At 35.2% G+C, this 27,337-nt stretch overlaps 1 protein-coding gene across 1 annotated transcript in view; it reads left to right on the forward strand.

Annotated features, from left to right (window-relative positions):
• Positions 1 to 19,700, forward strand: part of LOC145691574 (uncharacterized) — a 128,920-nt gene extending 109,220 nt beyond the window's left edge. The window contains exons 13-15 of the mRNA XM_081766984.1: positions 8,581 to 8,616; positions 13,737 to 13,772; positions 19,660 to 19,700. Coding sequence (XP_081623110.1) covers positions 8,581 to 8,616; positions 13,737 to 13,772; positions 19,660 to 19,700 — 113 coding nt within the window. The remainder of the gene's footprint in view (positions 1 to 8,580; positions 8,617 to 13,736; positions 13,773 to 19,659) is intronic.
• The last annotated feature ends 7,637 nt before the right edge of the window (positions 19,701 to 27,337 follow it).

Below are 27,337 nucleotides of genomic sequence, written 5' to 3' on the forward strand. Positions count from 1 at the left end.
CCCTAGACTGAATTACATTTTCTTTCAAGGAATTAAACACTATAAATGATGTTCGCGTTCAATGCTGAAAGAGATTTATCCTATGAAGGAAGAAAAACTAAGACAGGTACAGGGGGCAGGGGGAAAGACGCAGACTGCACGTTAAAATTTAATGTATTCCCATGTCTTGTGCTCTTTCCTTTCTCTCTTTCCTTTTTTCCCATTTTGTTTAGCTTTCTATACTTTTTCGGTCTCTGCATGATGCGTATTATTATTTTCGTTTTCTTTGCATTAATTTCTCTCTCTTTGAACTTAACGTGAATGGAATGTCTGCAGATTTATCTCGTGGTTGTTTGTCTAAGTGATGCTCTCAGATAGCAACACTTTTCCCTCCAAATGGAGGAATATGCAAGGCTACTGTACCATACGCGCACAACCCCTATGGGACTATGGTAGTGAGCTGCGCAGTTTGAGCAATACGCACGGATAAACCACGCTTACATTTATATTTATTAAAATCTCATATTAGGACTTACTCCGCAATACAAACTTTTAACAAATGCGTCTTTTAAAATTCTGCACTTCTTCTTCTTCTTGTTCTTCTTCTTCTTCTTCTTCTTATTATTATTATTATTATAGCAATAGCTATATGAAGAAATTATCTCGGGCAACTTGGTCGGGCCGCGGTGTCTCAGTGGTGGAGCGTTCACCGCTTGTGCTTGGGGTCCCGGGTTTGATCCCAGCCCCCGCCAAGTGAACTTTGTGGTGGACAGCACCGTGTGCGTAGGTTTTCTCGGGGTTCTCCATTTTCCTCCCACATTCTTCATTCCACCATTTCATTAATTACTCATCACCGCCTCCTTTAGCCTAACCGGCATAACCGCGGGACGTAAAACTCAAAGATTTCATTTCGGCCAACTTGGTTTATACACACCATTCATCAACGGGTAGTTGTAGAAATGAGTCTTTTACAACAGGAGTTGTTAGCTCAATGCCGGTGGGTGTAGCCGAGCGGTCTGAGGCGTTAGGCTGATGATCGTGAAGTGAAGCCCATTGGGGGTTCGAGTCCCTCTGTAGTAGCAAGGGTGGAATTTTAACTGTCCTCGACGTTTCTGTGTTCGTGTCCCTGTCGTGTCTAGTAGTCCTGAAAAGTGGTTGAAGTAGAAAATAAGTCAGGAAGTTTTTTTAAAAAAAAATCGGTAGAGCGCTGACTCATGGATTCAAGGGTTGTGAGTTCGAAACTAGTCCGAGTCAAAAGATTTTTTCTGATTTAATCCTTCAGATGGAAACCTTTCTCTATTCACTTTTATCTTGTAATTCTGGATAGAGATGTTTAGATGCGAAAAAATATACTAGAATATAAGAAAAGAAAGATAAATTACGTGATATCTTTTGCAATTTTTAACTATATTTTCACCTATCTAGGACGTTTATGAAACTTCAGACTTCTATATCTTCTTTTCGCTCTCTTACGTGTCCTTTAACTACGTAATTCCTACACTTAATTCATAAATCACATATACATATATTGCAGATGTATCTCTTTCTCTTCTCTCTACATCATGTCTGGAGATAAATGTTTTGACAATACGTTACAGACACGATTTACAAAAAACAATACGATCTACGATATCAGTGATACATGTTGTGGTGTTTAACTTAACATATAAAACAATAAATAGATAAAAGCTGAGAATACAAATCTTTACAGAGTTGACAGTGCACTGATGCTTCAAATCTGTGTATTTACTCCTTATACCTATGTTAATTCCCTAGTCAAAATAAAAAAAAACTCTTCAAAATTAATCACAAATTCTTATACAACTGTCCCTTCCTTTGAATACCGCGCGGTCACATATCCGTTACGGCGATGTAACGGTACTTTTGGTGACGAGAATAAAAATACGCATACGTCAGAAGTCCCTTAAAAAATGGAAAATTGCAACGAAACTTCGTATTGGGACTATTTGCAAAACAATAAGTGAATCGTGTTTTAATTTTTGCGAAAAAACAGTGTTGGGGCCTAGGCCCCATCCGAAAAAAAGAATTAATAATACCCTAATAGCGAAGGAAGGAGTGGACCGAAGGAAATGATTTTGTGTAGATATTATATAGAACCTATGTAAAATAAACCCTTTCGTCTTTCTGAAGTAACCCTATCAGTTTTGCTTCAAATTTGGCAGACAAGAGCGAACTGGAAATAAATGGACACGTTTTTTGTTTATTCGCATAAACATTCTAAGGGTTAAACGTGCCTCCTGAAATACTATAAAATACACTATAATGTTTGTGCGTGTAGTTGATCTGCCAAATTTGAAGAAATCGGATGAAGACACGACACTTGTGAAACACGAAAGGAAATATTTTACATATCCAATATCTACATACAACTTAATTCGCTTCGGTTTACTCCTCGCCACTCAACGCCTCGGTCCACTCAAAAGTTTTTTTTTTTGAGGAAAATACGAAACACGTATTCCCTCATCTTACCTCTACAATATTTGTGTACATTTCATTCACTTCGGTTCACTTCTTTTTGCCTTTCGGGGCCAAATTCCAAAATTTTGGATGGGAGCTATTGGCCTAAAAAGCGTTTTTCCCTCGAAAATAAAAAACGCGGATTCGTTTATTTTTTGCCTATTGTTCATACACAAAGTTATGTTGCAATTCTTCATGTCCTTTACACACATCTGACAACTGTTACTAGCACTTTTGATATTTCGTGATCAAATGTTTGGAGGGATCCGTGCCCACCCAACCTTTTTTCGAGGAAAATACGAAACCCGTATTCCCTCATTTGATGTTATACAATATTTGTGCAGAATTTCATTCAATTCGGTTCACTTTAATTTGCCTTTCGAGCGTCAAATTTCAGAATTTTGGGTGGGAGCTTTTGACACCTAAACCGTTTTTCTGTAGAAAATAAAAAAAAACGTATCCGTTTCCTTTTTGCGTATTGTCCATACACAAAGTTTCGTTGCAATTCTTCATGTCCTTTACACAAATGTGACGTCCTGTTACCATCACTTTAATATTTCGTGATCAAAGGTTTGGAGGGGTCCGTGCACCACCTAACCATTTTTCTCGGAAAATGCGAAAACCGTGTCCATACTTTACGTCTGCAATATCTGCGGACAATTTCATCCACTTGATTCACTTCTTCCTTGCTTGTCGGGCGTCAACGTTAAAATTTTTGGGTGGGGATTTTTGCAACCTAAAACCGCTTTTACGTAGAAGATAAAAATCCGTATTCGTTTATTCTTTGTGTATTGTCCATACACAAAGTGTCATTGCAATTCTTCATATCCTTTACACACATCTGACACTGTTACTAACACTTTAGATTTTTCGTGATCAAATGTTTGGAGGGGTCCGGTCCCCACCGAACCGTTTTTCCAGAAACATAGGAAACCCGTATCCTCCTTTTACGTCGTCAATATCTGTGCACACTTTCATTCACTCCGGTTCACTTCTTGCCTTTCGGACGTCAACATTCAAAATTTCGGGTGCGGGCCTTTTCCCCTAAAACCGTTTCTGCGTAGAACAAAAATCCCGTATTCGTTTATTTTTTTGCGTATTGTCCATACACAAAGTTATGTTGCAATTCTTCATGTGCTTTACACACATCTGACATAATGCTACTAGCACTTTTGATATTCCTTGATCAAAGCTTTGGAGGGGTTCTGGACCCACGCAATCCTTTTTTCCAGGAAAATACGAAATCCGCATTCCCTCGTTTTATCTCTACAATATCTGCCCTCAATTTTATTAACTTTGGTTCACTTCATTTTGCCTTTCCGGCGTCAATTTTCAAAATTTTGGGTAGGAGATTTTGCCCCTAAACCGTTTTTTCCGCAGAAAATAAAAAAAAAAATGTTAGTTAATTTTTTGCGTATTGTCCATACACAAAGTATCATTGCAATTATTCATGTCCTTTACACACATGTGACATACTGTTACCAGCACTTTTGATTTTTTGTAATCAAAGGTTTTGAGGGGTCGGTGCACCACCTAACCGTTTTTTCATTAAAATACGAACCCCGCATTCCCTCGTTTTATGTCTACAGTATCTGTGCACAATTTCATTCACTTCGGTTCATTTCTTTTTGCCTTTTGGTCACCAATTTTCAATATTTTGGGAGTGGGATTTTGCCCCCTAAAACAGTTGTTCTGCAGAACATAAAAAACCAGTATTCGTTTATTTTTTGGCGTATTGTCCATACACAAACCTATGTAGCAATTCTTCATGTCCTTTTCACACATGACATAATGTTACTAGGACTTTTGATAATCCTTGATAAAAGATTTGGAGGGGTTCGTGCCCCACCAAACCCTTTTTTCAGGAATATACGAAACCCGTATTGCCTCATTTTACGTCGACAATATCTGTGCACAATTTCATTGACTTCGATTCACTTTTATTCGCCTTTCGGGCGTCAACTTTCAAAATTTTTGGTTGGGCCGTTTGCCCCTAATACTGTTTTTCCGGAGAAAATCAAAAAACGTAATCGTTTATTTTTTGCGTATTGTCCATACATAAAGTTTCGTTGCAATTCTTCATGTCCTTTACACAATCTGACATACTGTTACTAGCACGTTTGATATTTCGTGATCAAATGTTTGGAGGGGTCCGTGCCCCACCCAACCGTTTTCTCCGTTAAAATTCGAAACCCGGATTTCCTCATTTTACGTCTGCAATATCTCTGCACAGTTTCATTCACTTTGGTTCAGTTGTTCTTGCCTTTCGGATGTCAGCTTTGAAAATTTTGGGATTGGCTTTTATATTAAACCTTTACATTATGTATTTTTTCTGTTTTATGAAATTCTTCTTCCGGGATGGAAGGAGAGAAATGGTTTCCTCTGATATCTGTTTCTTGCCATTCATCTTGTTTGAACTGCTTAAGTAACATCATTTTGTAACTTTTGATGTCATCCAACTCCGTCACAATAATAAAGTTGTCATTTTTAACAATTTGTTTTATTCTCTTATTTGCAGTTTGCCACACTGATATATTTGTTACAAAATTGAGGTTTGGTCCAACGCCTTTCGAATTCGCAACAAACCGAAGCGCCGAGATTTTTGGGTTGCCTGCTATTGCAGGAAAAGTAGAATTGCAGGTGGTAATGCACTTTTGGAGTCGTGTATACAAAAGAAGAGGAGTGACTCCTGAGAGATGAAAAAACGCAAAAAACAAAAAGTTCCAATAAACATAGGGCAAAACCTTCACCGTTTAGGCTGCCGAAATCAAAATAGAATGAACTTTAATGGTTCATAGCTAAAAAGAAAAACTATTTGGCCTACCTTGCTCGGGTCAAGACTTCGCTTAGGAACTAGGATGTGCTGTATCCAAAAATGAGTGTTTCAGGATCTTGAGGTATTACCACAGCAATTTTTTCAGATTGAGTTTGACTACTGGCCTATGCTATAAAGTACTCTCCAACTATCTCTATAAAAATTATTGAGTGAGTACCTTAGGATTCTAAACCACGTAATTTTGGATAGAGCACATACTAGTTCCTAAGTGAAGTCTTGAACCGACTACAATAGGTCGCATAGTTTTGGAGCTATGGACTTTTAAAATTCATTTTTCATGATTTCGGCAGCCTATAAGACGTAAACGATGGGGCTTTTTGCCCTATGTTTATTGGGACGTATTTGTTTCTTTTAGTCTCAACGATCACTCCTCTGCTTTTGTGCAGCGACTTTAGCGCCATACTGTATAGTAGAAAAATTCGATATAGAAATAGATGATTTATATATTTAGAAATTTAATTTTCGTAAGCACTGCTACTCATTTTCAGTCTGTTTTAATTAAGTACTTATATTCCTAAGTTTACATCTGCACCTTAGAAGACTAGTATTAGTCGCCAGTTTATAAAAATAAAACGGAAATTGGAATATTATATAATTTTTTTCTTTCCCATTACAATTGACACTTTCGAAACTGCCCTTACTTTCTTTTAAATGCCATATTTATGTACGAAGGTTTATCTGAATGTCTTAAGAGATGTGTAAAGAAATAATTCTAGCCAGAAAATTTTATTCGGTTTAGATACTTGTTTAACTTGTTGGTTACCATGAGAATCATTGCTGGTACTTACTTAGCCTTCACAGGTGCCATGTGTACCAGATGTGGTGCTCAACGTGTCATTGTTCTTCTCTCTTGAGGATCTCTCGTGGTAGTCAGTTGTATTTGTTTTACACGTACCAGATTTTGCTCTTTTAAAGAGTTCCTAAGCATTCAGATATATGTGTTTTCTTAATGATAATACTGTATTAGAGATTTCCGTTTTTATTTCCGAACCTTACAGGCGAATTGGTATTTGCAGTATGAGTTTTACGCAATATTTTGCCGGGTTTTCTTTATTTTTGTAGTTAATGAAATCAAATATTTGGTAACACTTCTCCTTTGTTAAAATTTCGTGCTTTCAGATTTTAATTGGGGGTCTTTATGTATTGGGCACTACTTTCTTCCTTAGCGACATATTGAATTTCAACCAGTTTTCTTTGTACTACCTTTCGAGCATTTTATGCCCCGAATATATATATATATATAAGATTATATTCACTTGGTGAACTGGGAACAGAACGTAAAATGTAAGATATGTTTGAAAACGTTTCTCATGTACTTTTGAAACTTAAACAAAGTATAGTGTGTATTCTGGATCGGTGTTGTGTAGAGAATACTATATTATGTGAGCCTTAGAATAGAATTATGTTTTAAACATTTAATATTCTCACAGGAAACAAACGAATGAGAACATAATGAAGAATTAATGTAACTGAATTTTAGGTATATCAAACTTACATAGGAAGTGGTACGGGGGATCTTTCGTGTGTTATGTGTGTTAAATGCGGGGAAAGGCCACATTGTATACACTTTACATGTTAAATACCTCGATGTAATTGTGCCTGTTAGGGACGCAGCGACCATTTGAAGATTCGAAAAAGTCACGTTATGAAACACCAGAAAACGCGCACAAAATAGAAAGCTATGATTTAATTATTTTGAGACGTAGGAAATATAGGTTTAAAAGCTGGTTGAAGATGAAGGTGGCGGACATAAATAACAATAACGTGGACAAAATAGGAGGCTATGATGTAATTGTTTCGAGACGCAATATAGGCTTAAAAGGAATTGGATACGAACGGGCATAAAATGTTTGCGAATCAAAATTGTCGACACAAATTACAAAGAAAGAAGCTATGGATCTGAAATGTTTCGTATATAGAGATATTTGACGTCGCTATGAATGAAATGGATACCAAAGGCGGAAACTGGAACGGATACTAAAATTCAAAATTGCGAACGAAACGCGAGACACTACTATGGTATTGAAAGCGGGAAGGTAAAGGTGCTCGTGGTCACGGAGTACGAACTGAATATTAAAATTGCAAAATGCAATATGACGGATCCAATATGTCTTAGAAAAGGGTAAAAAATATACATGAAAGGAACTCATGTGATTCTTACGGGTAAAGGAGAAAAACGGGACAAGGAGTAAATAATGGGGCAAGTAGGAGCAGGTGAGGTTTTGCAATAAACAGGGACTGTGTTTAGGTATACAATCATGCCAAAATGGAGGCACGGAATGCAAGGAAGGTTTTCTAGTAAAAATGTAAGTTTTCTGATACGAGGAATTTGCAGTAATAGAAATCATTAATTTACTACGATATCCAACCCCCACACCCGAAGGGATACAACGGTCTCGGCATGGTTGATATATCGTTGGAAACCTCGGTTCTAGTACACTTTACATCTGTATAATCTCTCTAGTATAACGCCTGTCGGGTATGTTTCGATTTGAAAATGGCATCTGAAGATCCGAACAATGACAGATAAAAGTGCGCGTTGGTGCATAAATCATTATGCTTCCAGGACTTATGACATACTTCCACAACTGTACTTAAAAAATGCATCCAGAACTATTCATTATGTTCCGGTATCACATTAGTCAATGTACACTTGTGAGCCATATCCACTCTCATGTGAGCCATATCGGCGCTCATAAGTAGAGATGGTACCAACACAGAGGCTAGTCTCAATCTCGCACTCCGAAACGAGGGCGGTATCTAAACCATATTTTCATTGCCATTGCAAGGTTTCAGTTCCATAGCAGTGTTGTGCATTGTGTCTACCATTGTGAATTTAACGCTTTTGGTATCCGATTCATACACAGCGACTTCGAGAACCTCTATATACGCAATTCCAGATCCATAGCTTGCTTTCTTTGTAGTTTGTGTCAGCCATGGTGGGTATGTAAATATTTGATGCCAGATTCGCCTTCAACTACATCTTAAACCTATATATACTTACAATTGCATCATAGATTTCAATTTCTCGACGTTTTCTGATGTTTCGCAGTGTGCCTTGTTCCGATCTTCAAATGGTCGCCACACCCCCTACTGGCACCATCCATAAGAGATATGTGAGGTTTACTCGGTGACCTTTCAAACGATTTGTAACACATGCAGATCAGCGCGCAACGTTTCAACCATTTATCTTGTTAGTCATAACAAAATATTGAAACAAAAAACACATTTTAGTTGAATTTATAAAAGAACAAGTCAAATAAAAACACTGAGTTTTTTATTTACAGATCAGCACCCTTATGGAGTAAACGCTGGGCCAAATTGTGAGTTTAAAGTTCCTGGGATTTTTTTTAAAAACGGAAATATTATTAACCCCTAAAAGGAAACATGGGTGAAAATTCACCCAGATGAAAGTTATTTCTTTTTGCTGCAAACTGACAATACTGCGTTGAGCTTAGTTCTCCATGGTAAGTTTCTCCCTTTGGTAGTAGCTTTATGATCGTAGCGCAAACCTGTTTATACTTCTTTCTGTTTACTCTTATACGTAATTGTTGGATGAATTTTCACCCGTGTTTCCTTTGGCGTATGTAAAAAAGATGTTTCCTTTTAAGGGTTAATGTAGTTTAAGTACTGTTATAATTTCTTTTGCAGATTTTTCTGATAGACACTTTTTCCCTTTAAATATGTAAACAACCTTCAGAGAGCCTAGTTTATAATACTAGGAAATGTATACAGGAACATGGAATTGAAATAGCTACATTTATTCTAATTCTGTGAAAAGAGCAGTTTCGTTTCATGTCTGACTAGGAAACAGTGCTATTGCGAAATCGGAATTAGAAGTGAAAGATGTACAGTATCCTGTTAAAACGGAAGATATAACCTAATACACGAACACTTATTTCATGTCGAAGTAGGCTCCCTCTAGTTCTCACAATAACTTGTCTACAGGGATCGATGTTTAAACTGTAAATCGTACAGTTTTGAATATTTCAAATTTCAGTTGAAAAATGAAAGTTGACATGAAATTTCAGCGGGTGAGTAAGAGCGAATTCTTCTCAAAGATTAATATCATTTTATGTTACCATTTTTGTCATATAAAAATAATAATGAAACCGAATATAATAATATATTACACTGATTCGAAAGAAATTATCTTGACCACATTTTAAACATTTTATTACCAAATTTGTAGAGCGCGAATAGCTCTTTTGACTTTTGGAAACTACTGATGTAAGGTCAAATCTCAGGTTAAAGATGAAGCTATGGACAATGATTGCCGACACACGATGTGGAAGATACTTTTCAGTTATTCTTTCACTTGCACCGCAGTCATACGGCTTTTTTGTGACAATTTTCGTTTTGTGTTCGCGTAACCTCCCATTAAGGATTCTCCTCCGATCGCTGTTGTTACTCGCTGATTTGGTTTCAGATGAATTTTGTAAGCCGTTATTATTTTGGGCATTGTGTTCTGCGATATATCTAACGTACTTGGCACTTATGTCATATCACATAAACGAATGCCAACAGGTTGATATTTTCTTTTAATTAGGAGGCCGCTCATTTCACTTTCTTACTGTCTGCTCAGTTCAGTTTAAACTACTATTCTCCTGATCCCCACTTAGGCAGTATTTGGCACGATATACACCAGCAGCATAGCATGACATTTTTCGGTTACATGTTTTTCCGTTTAATTTATAGGTATATACAAACTAGCGATGATTCACGTCAAGACCATTATTATCTCTTTGTGAAATAGGAAAAGAACATAAAATTTAAGATAGATTATAAAGTATTTCTCGACTCCTTCTGGAGGTTTTCACGAAGTACGGTCTGTCTGCCTACCTTTGATATGTGGAACAATTATTCAATTAAGCCTTTGAGTCACAGCTTTAAGTAATGAAGTTGGAAAATTTGTAGGAACGTGTGTAATTGAAAGTTTTCAGGACGGAAATGCACTGGAAGGCCATGTATAGATTCAAAAAGTAGTGAGTAGCTTTGAGCTGAAAAATCAAACAATATCGACATATATGCAGTCTTTTGAACGAGGCGTAATACCTACTATTGATCTGTGTTATAGTTTGCGGTATTTGTTGAAGAGAAAGATATTGCGTAACAGTGAACGTATAGTGATAAATGTAATCCTAGTTCAACACGGTTTGATATTGCCGCTTTGCAGCTAATTATATTAACGTTCCATCAAACTATGTTTCATGTCATATACGTGAAGTATACAAACATGTTACACAAAAAGAATAATTGTTTCAGTCTGTCGAGATGGAGTACAACTTCTCAGTCACATGTAGGGATGGTATTCAGCTCATCTGATCGCTCCTAATGAACATTTGCGATCTGAATATTATGTATGGTGGTTACTTTTGGCGCTGCTGTGCTAATATCACATAATATCACGTTTCCATCTTGTAATTGACGCTCATGTCACAATAAAACAGTGTTTTCAAATGACCTTAGGTTTGAGTGATCTCTACAGAGTAAATGGCAAGATTGAGACGTACTTGCTAGGTGTTTTCAAACGTATATAACAAATAGAGTGCTCCTGTCTAAAACTGGTGAATAGACCCATACATATATATAATTAGAAAGAATTTAATTTGTTGATAATAATAGAAATACTAAGATCTTTAAAATATGACTTAATTTTGTAATATATTCAACAAATATTAATACTTTATTACTATGCTATGTCTAATGGAGACGTTATATCTCTATAGCCGCTATTCTATGGTCAATGATTAGTATATGAATTTAATAAATTATAATTAAAATGAGGTAAACTTACTTAATACAACCAGGTGTTCAGAAGAAATAATTAAAAGTTCCCCCTTTATGTTGCGGCCCTATCTCATGCATTTCTGGTGAGTTTTCTGAAGTAGTTTTGTTTCATTATGCTATACACTGTCAGCAGTTAAATTAGAAATATCAAGACAGTTGAAGAAGCCACTCTGAGGATGCTCCGCTGGTCCACGTGAATGAAACGCATTGCGCGTGTACTACTGCCGTATTGTCACCTCTCGGTATCCATGTAAGTGGAGTGCGTAGTGGCCTAACGAAAGACAGGAGTGCATTTGACCGTGTTCAAATCATAAGGGTCAAACGACTGGGTGGCTTTGTTTCGAATGTGGCTGCGGCATTCGGATTTTGAAAGGCAAGTGTGTCAAGATTGTATCGGAAGTACCTGGTTTCCGGTAAAAGCGCACCCTCATGAACAAACTGTCACGGTCAGGAGCACTTCGACGACAGAGGTAGGCACAAAATGGTCCACATCATAACAGCCCATAGACGGGCCAAAGTTCCTCAAATCGCGTAGAGATTCAATGCAGGACAAGAATGCCGTGTTAGCAGGCACACAATTCACAACCACCTACTCGCCATGAGATACAGAGGCCATCTGCCCACGGGAGTGCCCCTTCTAATCACATAATACAGGAAACAATGTCTAGCATTAGCAAAGGAACTTGACACCTGAACATGTTACTTACAGCTGTGTTCATAATTACGAAGAGCATTGTCTAACTCTGATATCGAACTTGAAATTCTTCATACAGTTAACTCTTTGCTAACCAAAAATAACTCTCTGCTAGAAGGAATTCATGAATTTGACACGATGTGAAAAAAGTCACACTTTCTCCTTTACAATGAAATACATAATCTTGCTGTAGAACCATATCAAAGTTTGGGCAGCGGCAGCTTAATGGTGGAGCGTCACTCTCTGGTGCATTCGGTCCTTAGTTGTACACCAGCAAGTACCAAGTATTATGCGCTGGACAAGCACTATTTAAGTGTTTATCTCGGTGCCCCTTCGTTTCTTCCACTTTCTTTATTAAAACCTTTTTCTTTCATTTTTCAACGTTAGTGTCTCATTTCAAATTCCAAAGAATTTTTTTTTGTACATAAAATTACAAAAAATATAATTTTAAGGTATGGTTTACCACAAAAATTTTGAAGACTTACAGTTAACTTAGATGTATTAGTATTAGTTATTTTACAATGACTTTTGCAGTAGAGTATAAAACGCATCAGTTACATATATTTTAAATATACCATAGTATGAAACGTTTTGTCAAATTTGCTCACTTTGTTCAACATTGTTTGATTCTCAATAAGAATACATATAACGTTTCTATGATTAGTTATAAATATGTGTTTGCCTTAGACATATACCAGTAAAGAGAATATCAGAAAAGTAGAATGAGTTAATTTTAAAACTATCCACAGTTATTATGTGATAACTAAATTTGTTATTGAAAATATATAAGATATATATAGAGGCAAGATCTAGTTCCATGTTTTATCTTGTTGTTTACCTAGCAGTTACATTGCAGATTACGTGTTAATCTGTTATAGTTCTTATTTCTCTCCTAAAACGGTTTACAATCATCTCAGCGAAACAAGCACCGCTTATAATAAAAGCTTGACACACTTAGATGTGAGTATTTGTGACTTCCATCCAAGATGGCACTTCAGAGATCATTCACGTGTGCTATTTTAAGGTTCACACAAGAACAAAACACACGTTCCTTAAGGTATAGATAATAAAAATATAAAATTGTATGGCATGTATAAATTTTTGTTGTGTGAAGTTACACGTAGGTCTGTAGTCAATATTTTTAAATTTAATTATGTGTCAAGTGAACGTCTTTTTCATCATTCTATACGAAGTATGTATTTATTGTTTACACAAAAAGTCGGACACAATGATTCGTAAACAATATGATTGTGATTCATTCAAGTAATAACGCAAATTCTTAACTAAAATTGTTCCACTACCTTCACGAAACATTTTCCAAAGTATCTGTTTTAATGGTTCGTATGTCCCATATCCTACAATAGATTTTTATAAGAGACTGCATTTAATACCAAAGTTTTTATTATCTACTTTTTAATGCAATAGTAAAGGGGATCATGCTATTCAAATTGTGGTAGGAAGGAAATAGAAGAAGATACATAATACTGCTTCGAAGCGTTGAAGTGCCTCACTAAAAAATAAGTCTTCCTTGAGCATAGCAAAATTAGAAGGAACGTAGCAAGTGAACTAAAAGTGGAGGTGCTTGTGTATGCATTACTCAATATACTGGTAGCTTAAGATTTCTGAACAATATTTTAAAATTTATGGAGAAGTGAAAGTAAGATAAGCTTTCCGCACTCTTTTTCAACACTTTGACTTCGTACCTATATTTTTTATTTTTTAATAGAATGATAGAAAAGAAGAGTATTATACGAGTTGTACAGAAGAAATATGTTTTTAATATTTAACGTTCGCACAAGTAATAAAAAAATATGAGCCTAATAATTAAATAATTGTAACTCATTCATACGTGTATCTAAGTTAGTCGAAACAAATTGCTAAATAATAAACGTTTTATAGTTAAATTGTTAAAACAAGAATCCAAATGAAATTAGAAGAGAAACACATTTTTGTTTGCAGATCAGCCAAGACAGCTTAACATCTTTCCGTCAGAATGTGAGTTTAAAGTTTTTTGTTTTCTGTTTATAATTTCTTAAATAGTTGTTTTCTCTTGTATTTTCAGTTGTATTAATGAAATATTTGCTGTTTTGTTGTTATGTACACTCACATCATCCAAATAATTAAAGAACATATTGATTGTAAATTTATGTCACTATTAAAGATATACAGATATATGTAATTGAAATACCTATATGCATTGCATTTCTATGAAAATAAAGATGTTTCGTTCATATTCTGGGAGTAGAGCTGACCTGGGAACAAGGCAAAATCAAAATCAAAATTGCAATCATAATTTCCGGGTACAATGAAGGGTTGAAGTCCTAATTTGCAAGAGTTATTTCCATGCAAAAGTAGTTCAGTTTTATTTCCAACGATTATTTCTCTTTAGAAATCAATATTAAAAATGGAAATTGTAATATTTCAGTTTCAGTTTAAGAATAAAAGTTAAGATGAAATATGTTAGGGTGAAAATGAATCCACATAAGACATTATATATTCGTTTTATATTGTCATTTTCTTTGTATGGCAATCAATATTGGAGACGTATATAATAGTGTATTTTTACGACTAGCAGTCATATTTTTCAATGTGACTTGGTCTCATTTTACTTGGTCTCATTTTTGAAGTTTTATTAGCATATGTAGATCTTGATGAGTACACATTGAACTGTAGCAGTCTTGACTTTTGGACACGATTGGTTGAAGGCACAATCCAATTTCATTCATGCATCTCCATTACATGAAATTAGCCTTATACGAAATATAAAACTATTTGACCGATAAATCTTACTAGACCGATGAACCAATTTGAACTTTCTTCTTGTTGGTGGTTGAACCATAACCTAACTTCAATCTTACTAACTACTGCAAAAGGTGAATCCTAAGGGGATGAAGAGGGTGTCAAAATTTCTTACAAGGGTAAAGTTATTCTAGGTTGAAATCTATACTGTGAAGAGTTTCTTCATCACTTCGGTTACTAAGACTACGTCGGTAGATAAGGTCGTTGGTATTAAGTCCTTTATTTAGAAAAAAAGACAGAAAATATTGTAGTCACATTCTCATATAACTACTCATGGCCCGTCCCATATAAATGTGGCGAATGCGAAGGGAATATTGTCAATTAATGAAGAAGGAAGAAATGTACAAGAAAGGAAGAAAGGAGGTGGGGTATGACATATATGTGAGGCAACGTCACGGCATTTGACTTGTGTGCATGAGAAAAAAACACTGAAAAATCTAACGTATGATTTCTGTCCCGGATTACATATTTTCGATTGATTGTCCGTTTCGGAGAAGGAATTCAATCTCTGGTAATAACTCGTTTAGTCATGTCAAAGGCGAACCAAGATAGTCAGAAAATGTATGACTTATGTGCACTTCTCGAATACATAACATCGTGTCAATATTTCTTTAAAGTTATGACAACAACCCTCTCGAAGTAACAGAAGGGTAAGCAGTTTTAAGAAAGAATAGTGAAGCCTTGACAAGACACCCTAACTGTCGTTCGCCTTGTGAAATATTTAGGTTTCACTCCATTACTGAATGCAATGCTAGTTTCAAAGCAATATAGTAAACTGGCAAATGCAGAAATAGTTTCTTATGTAAAGAATACACACAAGCTTTTAAAGGCAAAGAGAACTTAGAAAGACAGTCATTCTAAGGAATTCCCTCACAATCAGTACATCTGAAATGTAGTTCTACAATTTGTTTCAGAATTTAGGATTTATATTTGTGGAATTTCTGTATCTATGGCCATTTAGCCCGTCACGTGCATGATGGATGACATCTCTCGACGAGCACAATATCCGTGAAAAGAGAATTAAGCATTGCGTGGAACCCATGTGATAGGTACACCCCCGTTACGTACCACCCTCGTGTTAGGATAACCCAGTGAAACCTCTTCAGGATGGCTGGCCCAAAAAAGCTTTTTACATTTTGTCGATCGAGTACACCACCGGGAATCGTACCTTGGACCGCTCGCACCGAAGGCATGAGCGTTCCCGACTATTCTACACTGGTCAACTACCGTTTGTTTTAAAAGTTGTATATGTTTACTTCTCTTTCTGCTATTATTAGAAACTTTTGAACCTGTTCGATTCCGAACGAATGTTTTCATTTATTATTTAAAAAACCTTTGTCTAGTTCTCAGCTTGCAATTTCTGATATTATTATTCGTTTACTTCTTTGTTTCTTTCTTTCTTCAGAAAAGTAATGTTTTAAAATGTTTCCATTTGATTACCGTTTGTACTCGTGAGTTTGAGAAAACACCAAGGAAATAAATAATCTGATTATGTTTCTTTCTTCCTTTCGTACGGTGGATAGGCGCTACTAAATTATTGTTAAAGTTCATTAGACCCCTTATTCTACCCAATGTCTTACTGGCAAGGAGATGCCATGGATTTCGCCCTTAGAAATATGTATACCTCTTTGAGAAGAGGAATTTTATCTCTGATACATTAACTTTTCTAACACTTAAGCTCTTTTAGAATCTTGGGAAAGTAACAGAGAGTTTGTAGATGAGAGTATTACAATTGGGAGCAAATTTTGTAAAAATGACTGGTTTAATAAGAATCCTTTAGAAATTTTACCCTGTCCATGTCTCTGTTCTGCAAGACGAAATATGTCAGGGATTATTTGATATATCACCACAAAAGTTGTTCAGATTTAGAGGCTCAAAAGTTCGATTAGGGAAACAAGTATTCAAACCGACAGTAACAGAAATAAATAATTCCAAGAGGAATTAACATCTTTGTGCAAATCCCGTATTGAAACTGGATGTTTCGGATAGAAATCAATGTTAGCAAAGATCACTATAGAATAAAAACTGTAATGCATAGAACCGATTTCTTCTGGAAGAAAATAGTTCATTCCCGGTTTTAACTGTGTTATAGAAAAGAAAGTCGTAGTAGATACCAAGAAGTTGTTTCTTGGAGTCAGATAAGTATCCCAAGTAAATATTCCCTCTTCACTCTAATGAGGCTAGAAGAACTAGAAATGATAAAAATCTAACTCTACTTTCGGTTTTAATATTAATTCAGAAAATATCACGAGACAGAAACCACTACTTTACGTGGTGTACATATGTCGCTATATATAGATGAAAGATGTAAAAGTATGTTTCCCCGTCAAACTGAGTACAATCATATAAAGTAAACACAACACTGACAAAGGCTATTATCAGTAAGAGTTGCTCAGTGTGTTGTTGAGTTTGGTAATATATAAACAAGGCCTAATAAAAAAATAGTAATTTAGCAATAGTCACACGTATACACTCTGCCAAGGAGTAGCTTGTAAGGAAAATTTACCCTATTATATTTGATGAGTGGGCGTATGTGTTTGAATTCGTTTTTCTTTCTGGGGAAAATGTTCAATTCGCACATGGACTTTTCTTCTTTTTTAAGTATTCGGACGTTATTATAATTAGAACTTCATTCCCACAGTCATGCTTCTGCCCTAATCCAGTTTAAGTCGGTAATTCATGAATTTGTGTCGCTATTTCTTGGATCTTCTAGATAAATTTTGAATAGACAAAGTGAATTATTTAATGGTGTAACTAACTACAAGTTTATAATTAATATTCTTGACACAATTAAATTTGTTAATTGCAACTAGGTTTCACTTACTTTTACATGTTAACCGAAACAACACATAACATATACTTGGTAGACCTATGTGCTGACTTACGAGAGTTGGAAAAATCTTATTATATTTTTCAAAGGCGCTACTATCATTGATGCCATGACCCTACAGGAAGATCTTATATACTAGATGGAACATTCTCGCCTTTATTTGAATGTTCGAAACTTAAATTAGGTCGTAGTGTATTGTGTACTGCATATGACTATACTATGCAGAGAAGTTTGGGAGGAATTAGTTTCAAATACCTTTACGTTTATTTTGTTTATATAAAGTTAACTTCTTACATTTAAAACAGACGTTTTCAAAAACGCTACAAAATCTAGAAAATCATTTTAATGCGGAGTGTTTATACAGAGTTTTATCTACCTGCCATGTCTTGTTCAAGAAATAATGTTCTCTTGGCTTGATATTTTGAATATTTTTTACACACCTTGTTGTATCAAAGATGTTTATAATTCTATGCATGCTATGATGAACTCATTTTCCAGAAAATTCAAAATCAGTAAAGCAATCTAGGTTGAGTTTGTTGCCAAGCATTTTCACACTTCCTACATTGATATATTGATACAATAGAATATATTTTTGTCTTTCAATCTGTCATTTTTAACAGTCTAAATTGATGCCATGAAAAGTAACACATTGTGATTTACAAGTTGGATATTAAAGATTAGGACGAAACTTTGAAATAGGTAACTGGCGTTTATCCTATTAGTACCTCATGAGATTGCATTAGAGGTATAAAGTCGGAGGTGCAACTGATTTTTAGGATATTGACCATTATCGGAAGTTGTTTTCTGGCTTCTATTATTGTAGTTATTAGTATTACTTTTCATTTTGGCAAGTAGTACAGAAACATAGTTATTGCCAGTTTAGACCTGAATAGAGGTGAAAGTTTGATATGTAATTTGTTCTTAAGACGCTGCACCCACATGAGATAGACATTCTGCATCCTTTCGCCATATTGGTGCCAAGAAACCAATATTGAAATTGGAACTTGTATTGGGAGTCTTCTTTTCACCTTGGTGATATAAGAATGACTCTTAGATCAAAAAACTATTTGGTACTGTGATTATGCAAAAACAAACTACCCATCATTACCTACTATCGTTACTTCACCTAATTTTCAGTGTGGAAATTGATACAGTAATAGTTTGAAACTTACGGTTTAATTGGAGTGTAGATGTAGAAACAAATATAACTAATAGAAGTTTTAAGACATATCCAATGCATTTCTTTCCTATTATTCCTCACTCTATGGGTGTGGTGTTGAAACCTAAGGTATTGGTAGAATTCTCATCTTTTGTTGTTGTAGATAGATAACAATTAAGGAGCAATCTATTGTTGAAACTTATTATGTATCCCAAAATATTCGCTATCTATTACTATATATACGTATGGTGTCAACTTCTGTAGCATAGATGATTGATGTTCTAACATCTGGTTAGAACGGAGTCAAACTTGAGATAGAACCTACTAGTTTAGCGCTAAATCGATTGTAAACATATGTTGTTTAATATTATTGCTATAACAATTGTCGACAGACAGACAGGAACACAAGGTTATCCCATATATCTTCATATTCTTACACATAGGGAAGTGTACAAGTCCAATAATTACAATTTCAAATTTGGGACAACTCAGCATTTGTAAATGAGTAGATGAAATATAAAATGATTCTTTTCCCCATAGATTAAACACACGCACGAGGTTTGTGTTTGCATACTCTTCACACTCTTTTGTTTTGTTTTGCTTAGAATAGGCATATCATACGGCTACTCGAACGACGGTATCACCTATCTTGTGATATTTTTACCTCTACGGGAGATAGTACTGGAAAAATGTGTTGAGGCTCTTTGGCTAAAGTTCTAATTTCTTACAGTGTAAATCTTGTAGATCTAGGCGTGTTTTGATATTCTCGCTTGCTTTCTTATTTCCACAAATAACATCGTATGAAATGTCGAATTAGAATTCAAAACATGAATATAGATATATTGTTTTATTTATGTTATGTTACTTTCATAATTAGCAGTTTCTTTCCACAAAAATACTATTCCTTGTAGATGATAAGTTTCACGAAGAGTTACTATTAGTAATATAGTATTGTAATTACATCTATTTAAGTAAATATTTCAAAACAATGCTTCAATAAGTTATTTAATGTATTAGATTTGAAGTAATTGTAAAACATTCTCTGGGAAAATGTTATTTAACTTCTATATTTCTTTTACTTCTAATAAACCCAGGGTTACTGCGAGAACAAGATAAACAAATAAGTAAGTATTGAGTAAGTAATCGTTGTAAAATCTTATCATTAAAATATATTTATAATATTTAGCGAGTGGCTCAGGGTACATTCTTCCTAACAATTTACAACTTATTTTAACCACAAACATCATGAGAAAAAATAAAGCTTCAAAAAAAAAATACAGATATTGCTTACTGCTGTATGCGAACCGTAACAGCTAGATATTTATGAATATTGGTATTCTTACTAATTGTGAATCGCTAATCATTGTAGACATAGTCAATCGGTGCGAAAATTTGTTTACCCGATACATGTAATACATATATACCAAACCATTTCCGGGTGAAGCTGTGGCCACCTGAATAGCAGTGGATCACTGCAGCTTTCGCATAACTACTTTTGCAGTTTCTCCTTTACAGTGAGCGACAAAATTTCGCGTAGAAGCCCAACTTAATTTGTACATCACAGCAGTACAGTACACTTATACTTTGGATGAATGTCCATTAGAATGGAATAACACGTGTTCCTGGCTAACTGGGTTAAATGGGCTGAAGCAAATGACACCCTATTTTACAATCATGATATACCGTATCATGTCATTTGGTCACACTACGCTTGAGGGCTATCTCATACTACGTCACCTTCTGTGTCGAAGACGCGTCATAGAACGTATCGCCACGTCGCTGATATTCGACACAAGTCCGCGACGCGTCAGACGCTAGATCTTACTATACCTGTCGCGGGAATGTGACATGTTTTTCTTAGCCAGGACGAGGATGGATTTAGACGAGGAAAGTTTGTTGCTTAAAAGAAATAAGAAAAAGGAAGAAAATATTGGAGATATCGAGAAAGTGAGAAATTGGTATGGGTGGTTTTGGAAATTACATTATCGAATGTCACGAGGACAGTATACATACAAACACAGAACATATTAAAAACGAAATGTTAGAAAATTTCATATTGCCTGGTGGATTGCTGCTCGTGAATGAGTGATATATTTCGGAAATGTGGTTATTTGTGCTATATTTTTAGAGTGTAGTTTGAAATAAGAAAGTGAAGCGATAAACAATGTAGTTTTATGTTGCCATTTCCACAAAACAGTTCGCTAGGTTGGTATTGAATTTTAGAATCACTGCTGGAGTTCTATATACTAGGTTATGCTTGAATTCCTGCATTGAAAACGTCAGTATAGAAAGGTTCCATTGAGGTCATATTTTGTAATATCTAGTTGCTGTAAAGCAAAAAAATGGCATTTTGGCGCGTCTTCGACATATGAAGTTGCGAGGTGTGCGAAGCTCTATGCTTATCAGGTGGTGAGTTCCCACGATAATCATGCCACAATGGCATGTTTGTCGGTTAGTATGCAAGGTCCCCGTTTCACATCCATTGTAACAAATGGAAATTTATTATCTAAATCTAAAATTTATTTCTTGTAGATAAAAATTTCTGTGCAAAGGACAGGAAGTGAGTTTATAGCATGGAATTAAGATTTCTCTACTTTGGTTGTAAAGTGTATATTGTTTACAGAATGTGCGGCTGTCAGTTATTTTTAATATTATATTATGTAGATGAGAAACTTCCATATTCGAATTGATTTTGTACTAAGTAACTAGTGCAACTAGAGTTGATCAGTTACCAAGGATTGTGTGATATGTTGAAGGTTCGTCACTGATTAGCTATACAGAATATAAATAATTTACTATAAGTAGCACTAAATTACGTAATTTATTGCACTTTCGATTGTTGTTAACTGTGATTCTGTTGTGGTCTTTAAAAGTATTGTTGCTATCCTTGGTATGGCAAAGAGAGTTGGCTAAGTTATCAAAGATACTGTGAATGATACACGTAATATGTAATTCTCTCCTTCTATAGTGTCACATTTTGCTCATTGTTTTAAAGTTGCTACAAACATGATTCAATCTATTTTTTGTAATTTAATTAGAGCTAGATGATAACTTGTATTCTACAAACTAATAATATGAATTAATTATAAATACTGATGCATATTTTCATTATTTTCATGCGCTTTCTGAGTATAGAGAGACCTTTAGCTTCTGCAAAGAGTAAGTAATCTATGTTACAATTAGCTAACCATAGTTATATCCATATATCATTATTTTAATATGTTTTTTTTTTAAATTTATTTCAGGTCTAAATTTATACATTTTCTTGCAACCGATTTCCATTGACTAGTAATGTGTAAAAACAATACACACTCTAGAAAATTTAAATTACAATTATATACAACATAGTAAGTCATAAAATAGGCCTTCGATTAGAGTTGTTTAGGCAAAGCAAATGATACACTCCATAAATAAAGTGCATGTCTAACCTTATGTTTTAGGAACAAAGAACGATCATGCATACAGTATACCTTATTGACTTATTGGCTCAAGATCTTTAATAATCTATGTTCGGAAGATAAGTGTCTCTAATATAAAATGAAACTCCTTCACGGCTGCTTTCACTTCCTCATTTTTCCAAAGGTCTTTCCGCAAAAGCCTTCGAGAGTAAGGAGAGAAGGAGGTTGAACTAGTTAAATCCGAGATCCGGAGTGTATTGTGGATGGGTGAGGTATTTCCAATCGACTTAGAAATTTGGTTTTACTTGCTTCCGTCTACTGTGTTCTCACACCTGCAACATAATTCCCGAAACTTGTTGAAGTCCGATTCATTCCATAAATTAAATCTTCCAGTTTCATCTACAAAAGAAAATACAAAATCGAAAGTGCTTCTTTCGTTGGTGATCTTCGACAAACTTCAGCTGATCGCCACTCATTGCATATAGCTGACCCCAAATTACGCCAGCCAGCCCGTATATACGCCAGGTCAATCATCCGATTCTTTACTCGAAAAGAGCAAAATTTACATCTGTTCGTATGCAATCTGCAATTTCCTGGATTTCAGACATGATGTAATATTTCCGGATGTATATTGAGTACAGTAGGCGACCTACGTACAAAGGTTCGACTTAAACGGTGATTTCTGAATCTTTATTGTCTTTTACTATTGTCATTGTTAGATGTTTTCTCTATTCTTCCAATTATTGTCATTTATTGGTGTTACATATTTACGTTTCACAGCTCCTTTTATATATTTGTTATTATCATATATTTACTATTTTCTCTATTTTCATTTGTATGTGTATTTCGCTGCAATTATTCTTATTTTTTAATTCATTTACTTTCCGAATTTTGCTTACTCCAGATGATTTTTCTTGAGCATTCGTGTTGACCGTGGCGGGGACAATAAGAGTAATGTTGACCTTCCATTAAAATTCAATCAGTCAATTAATTTTTGTGTCACTGCAGGGTGGCCATTCAGTGCCGTTAATCCTGAACGTAAATAACATATAAACCACTAAACGTACGTAAATAAATACACGGAAAGAACTGAATAACATGAACAACAATTATTTCGAGAAGTTTTATTGAGATAGGAAATATTATTACATCCAAAAGATCAATCTGTCCACCGTCATTCTCATGACAAAGGATAATAAGCCGTCAGGTTCTGAGCGACAGTTTGCGAGGCATTGCAGGTGCTTTTTGAGTGAAAGTTTGTTTCACGGTTTCTGTCAGTTCGGCATTTGTACCATAACTGTTCTATGCAGCAATGCCCTTTATGAACATCCATAGCGCATTATCACATATGGTAAAATGTGGGTTTCGAAGTACACGTTCTTCAATACTATAAGTGCAAGTATCAGCTGTCGTTCACAAAATCTGAAACAATGGAAACCCTACAGCTGTCGTTCACAAAATCTGAAACGATTTAAACCTAACATTAGCATTTATAAAGGGGTAACTGAACTTTGTGGTATATTAAATATTGCTTACGTTGGCACAAATTTATGCATGCTAGCAGAAGTGCTGTTATTTGAAAGAGAATAATGTTTTAATAAATATACAATATGGCGCTAAATTTGTTGTACAGTCCGCGGCATAAAATTTGTTACAAAAAATCTAGGTCCAAATGAATAACAAACTCTTGCCCAGTTTTCTTATGCATTCCCGCAATACATGTATCAATGATTAGTTGCTTCTAGTATTTATTCCAACTCCTCTCCGTCCTCCACCTATCCTTGTCTAAAGCAGTGTGTGTGACGTAGTACACTCTTTCCATTCAGCAGATAAAAGAAACAGGAATCAAGTTTACAACGTTATAGCTTTAAAACAGTCTTTTCCATTCGTTTGTTCTGAAATATTTTTAAGAGCCTAAATTAAAGGAAAGTCACACAATCTTCCCAGAGCTTCATAAATATCTTTAGTTTAATTCTTTTCTTTCTTTAAAGAGTGCAAGCTAGTAAGATGCTCACTAAGAAATCTATGGAAATTGTCAAGAGCTCTAAAATATTTACGGACAGAAACAAGTTTTATTCAATGATTCATTGAATTTCTTTTGAGTAAGTGCAAGCAAATGTTTCAGGAGCGTCATTTGGGCAGGACAGGAGGGTGTAATTCCCCCTCTCTTGAGCTTCATAAATACGTATTTTTTGATCAAATGTATAGTAATACACTAATAAGAAGTGAAAATCTTATGTCACCGGAGAATCTCTTCCTTCCCCCTCCCCCCGAATAAAGTCTAAAAGACAACGGTTTTAACAACAAACCTATAGAGTTACGATAGCACATTGCTAAAGAGCTTACATTTGGTTTCAAGAGTCGAAGGTTTGATCTCAAGCCATATGACTTCCTGGGTGACATTGAGAGAGAGAGAGAGAGAGAGAGAGAGAGAGAGAGAGAGGGATTCAAGTATGGAGACAGAGAGGGATGACTTGTATACACAGATTTAGAATTGGGGAAAAAATGATCGGACAGCATTCGTATTATGACGAAAATTCTGATTTTGTGAAAGATAAGAAGGGAAGTTTTCGAACTGCGAGGATCACATTAAGCAGATGTCGAATTAATGTGGAGAACTCTTTTTAGAGCATCAGATGATTACGAAAGGAGAGAAAGATCTTCAGAACTGAGGAATTAAGATTTTAAAAAGTCTGGTTTCGGTGACGGGTTTCGAACCACGAACCTTGTGGTCATCGAACCATGACTATCCATTCTGCTACGGAGGATTCTATTACTCGTTCACATACGTTTCCCTTAGCTGCGTTGAAAGCTACCTTAAGGGGATATTCCAAAAATTGACTCGGTAGATACGCCGTTCAGTTAGGACGTAAACCTCTTGTAACTTAGTTACAATGTGGAAAATGAACTTCCTCTTCTTCAGAACACTTTTTAATGCTTTAAAATTTGTTACTATTGTTTTAATTAAATTACATTTGATAGAACCATCTGATCACCCTCTGCATCATTGTCTGTTAGGTGAATGCTTAATGTAAGTTACTCCTACGTGGATGGTCCGAGCTTCCAATCAAGACCAGTCTTATTGATTATTTTATTTGAGCTGCGCTAATACTGTATATTCCACAATTTCAATTTTGAAGTAATGTAGTCACAGCTAGTTTAATTCGAAATAATTTTCCAATATTATATTTGTTACTAAATTTACATGGCACTCCTCACTGTTTGTAGCCCTGCATAAATGCAAAATTGTTTTCAAAGTATATTTTACTTTCAAGTTTTATTGTTACTTTAATTGTCCTTCAACTTAATTTTATAATTGTTTTCTATTTCTTAATTATAACATTTTCTATTTATATTGTATTCTATGTTACACGTTTATTATTTATATTTTATGTCTTACCTTTGAAGAGGAGCTTTTGCCAATTCAGAGCAGCAGGGACATACACAGGATGCAGGCCTTTGCAAACAAGAGCTTTTTCCCCCCACGAAATCACTACTTTGTTTGTAAATTATATCTAATTTTAGAGATGGTGATAGTTGGGGCGGATTCAGGGGAGTGCGTTCGGGCGATCACATCCCCGAGAATAGGGAACTTTTTATACGTTTTATTTTAAAAATTAAACATACCCTAAGTATTTTTCATCTTTGTATCATAAACTTAATTAAAAACCTAAAGTGGATAGGCCTTACTTTCTTAAGAAAGTTAATTCTGCAGAAGAGCTACTTCCCCTTTTCTAAATTTGTTTTTTTCTTTTCTTTTCTTTCTTTCTTTCTTTTTTTTGCATTCCGCTCTTACCTTGATTTGACTTCGAACGACCGCCCCTCCCAAACAATCATCCTGGATCCGCCCCTGGATGATAGACATTTTAGTAAAATGTGCCCTCAATCGCTGAAATAAATTCCTGTCAAGCTTTCGATCGCTGAAATAAATTTCTGTCTACGGCCCTGCAAAACAGTGACGATTTTAGGGAGTGATCAGTTAGTAATGCCTCCCTGGAGCAACGACACTTCCCCAGAAGTCATATCTCCGATAATTCAGAATGTGATTTGTGCATTATCACTTTTCACTCTCAGTGTCTTGAAACGCACCAAAAAGGAACTGTTCTGAACATTAATTTCGTTCGTATTTGACTACTTTTACATGTCACCTTCACATCTTAGTAGGGATTTTTTCAGTATCTCGCCCCCACAACTATGGAGAAATTTCAACCAACTAAGTATAATTAAAAATGATCATCTGAAACACAACAGTACGGGTGATCTTTTTCGCAGAGGAATTCGTTAACTACTGTTTCAATAACAATGTATTGGCTATTTTTGCCGTGCATGCTGGAGATTGCCAAAGAGCTAAACTTCTTTCTGTACTATTGTGCTATGAATATAGTGGTTTAATTCACTGTATACTCGCTTAGATGATGTTCTTGTCACAGGAAAAGTGAGATACAGTTATAAAAGAAAAACGAAACGAAATATTTAAGTTTTACGTCCCACGATTATGCCGACTACGCTAATGGAGACAGTGATGGTGAGAAACGAATGAAATTGTTTAATGAAAAAGTGGGAGGAAACGGGAGAAACCCGAGGACACTCCTGCACACGGTGTTTGTCCATAATAAAGTTCATTCAGGGCGAGCTGGGATCTAACCAAGAACTTCATGCACCATAGGTAAAGTTATAAAAGAATAGGCGTCTAAACAAATACGGAACACTTCTATCAATGAGACTTGTATAAGATTAGATTTTTATTTATTTCATTATATGTTGAAATTTCAATCAATCTTGATCTTCATTACAGTTCGAAATCCGGACCAACCAGTATTCTCTACTAGGGTAAAGATTAATTGATCGCCAACAGAAATCCAAAATCCTCTGTATAACCCCACGTTCCATTATTCCATATACACAATTAAGAGTCCAGCGTAACCTACCAGTTAATAAGTTTTCTTCTTATTATTATTATTATTTTTAACACCTCAAAAATATAGGCTCATAATTGAACCACTGATTGGAAAAAGGGAATAAGCACATAAAAATATTTTTTCCACTTTTAAGCTTTTCTCACCAATTGCAGTGCTACAATACAAGATTCTTCTTCTTGTCTTAGAGTTTGTCAGTTCTTTTGCTACAATTAATCAGTTATACACGTGTTGAAACAAATACAAATACGCCTCGGGAAGTTTTTTTAGCGTTTCTGGAAACTTAGGTCTTATGTACTTATTCCCTTTTGCTGGAAATAGTTGCTGCAAGGACGTGAGAAATCTTTTCGGTAGACTTCATAGTCTATAGCTCGTTCACAACTTCCTTTTCATCTAAGGCTAAGTAGTTACATTTTAGACATTGACGAAAAAGTGTGAAATTAATTAAAACCCTTCAA

The sequence above is a fragment of the Thermobia domestica genome, chromosome 8 (assembly GCF_964235325.1).
Source record: "Thermobia domestica chromosome 8, izTheDome1.hap1.1, whole genome shotgun sequence".
Classification (NCBI taxonomy): domain Eukaryota; kingdom Metazoa; phylum Arthropoda; class Insecta; order Zygentoma; family Lepismatidae; genus Thermobia; species Thermobia domestica.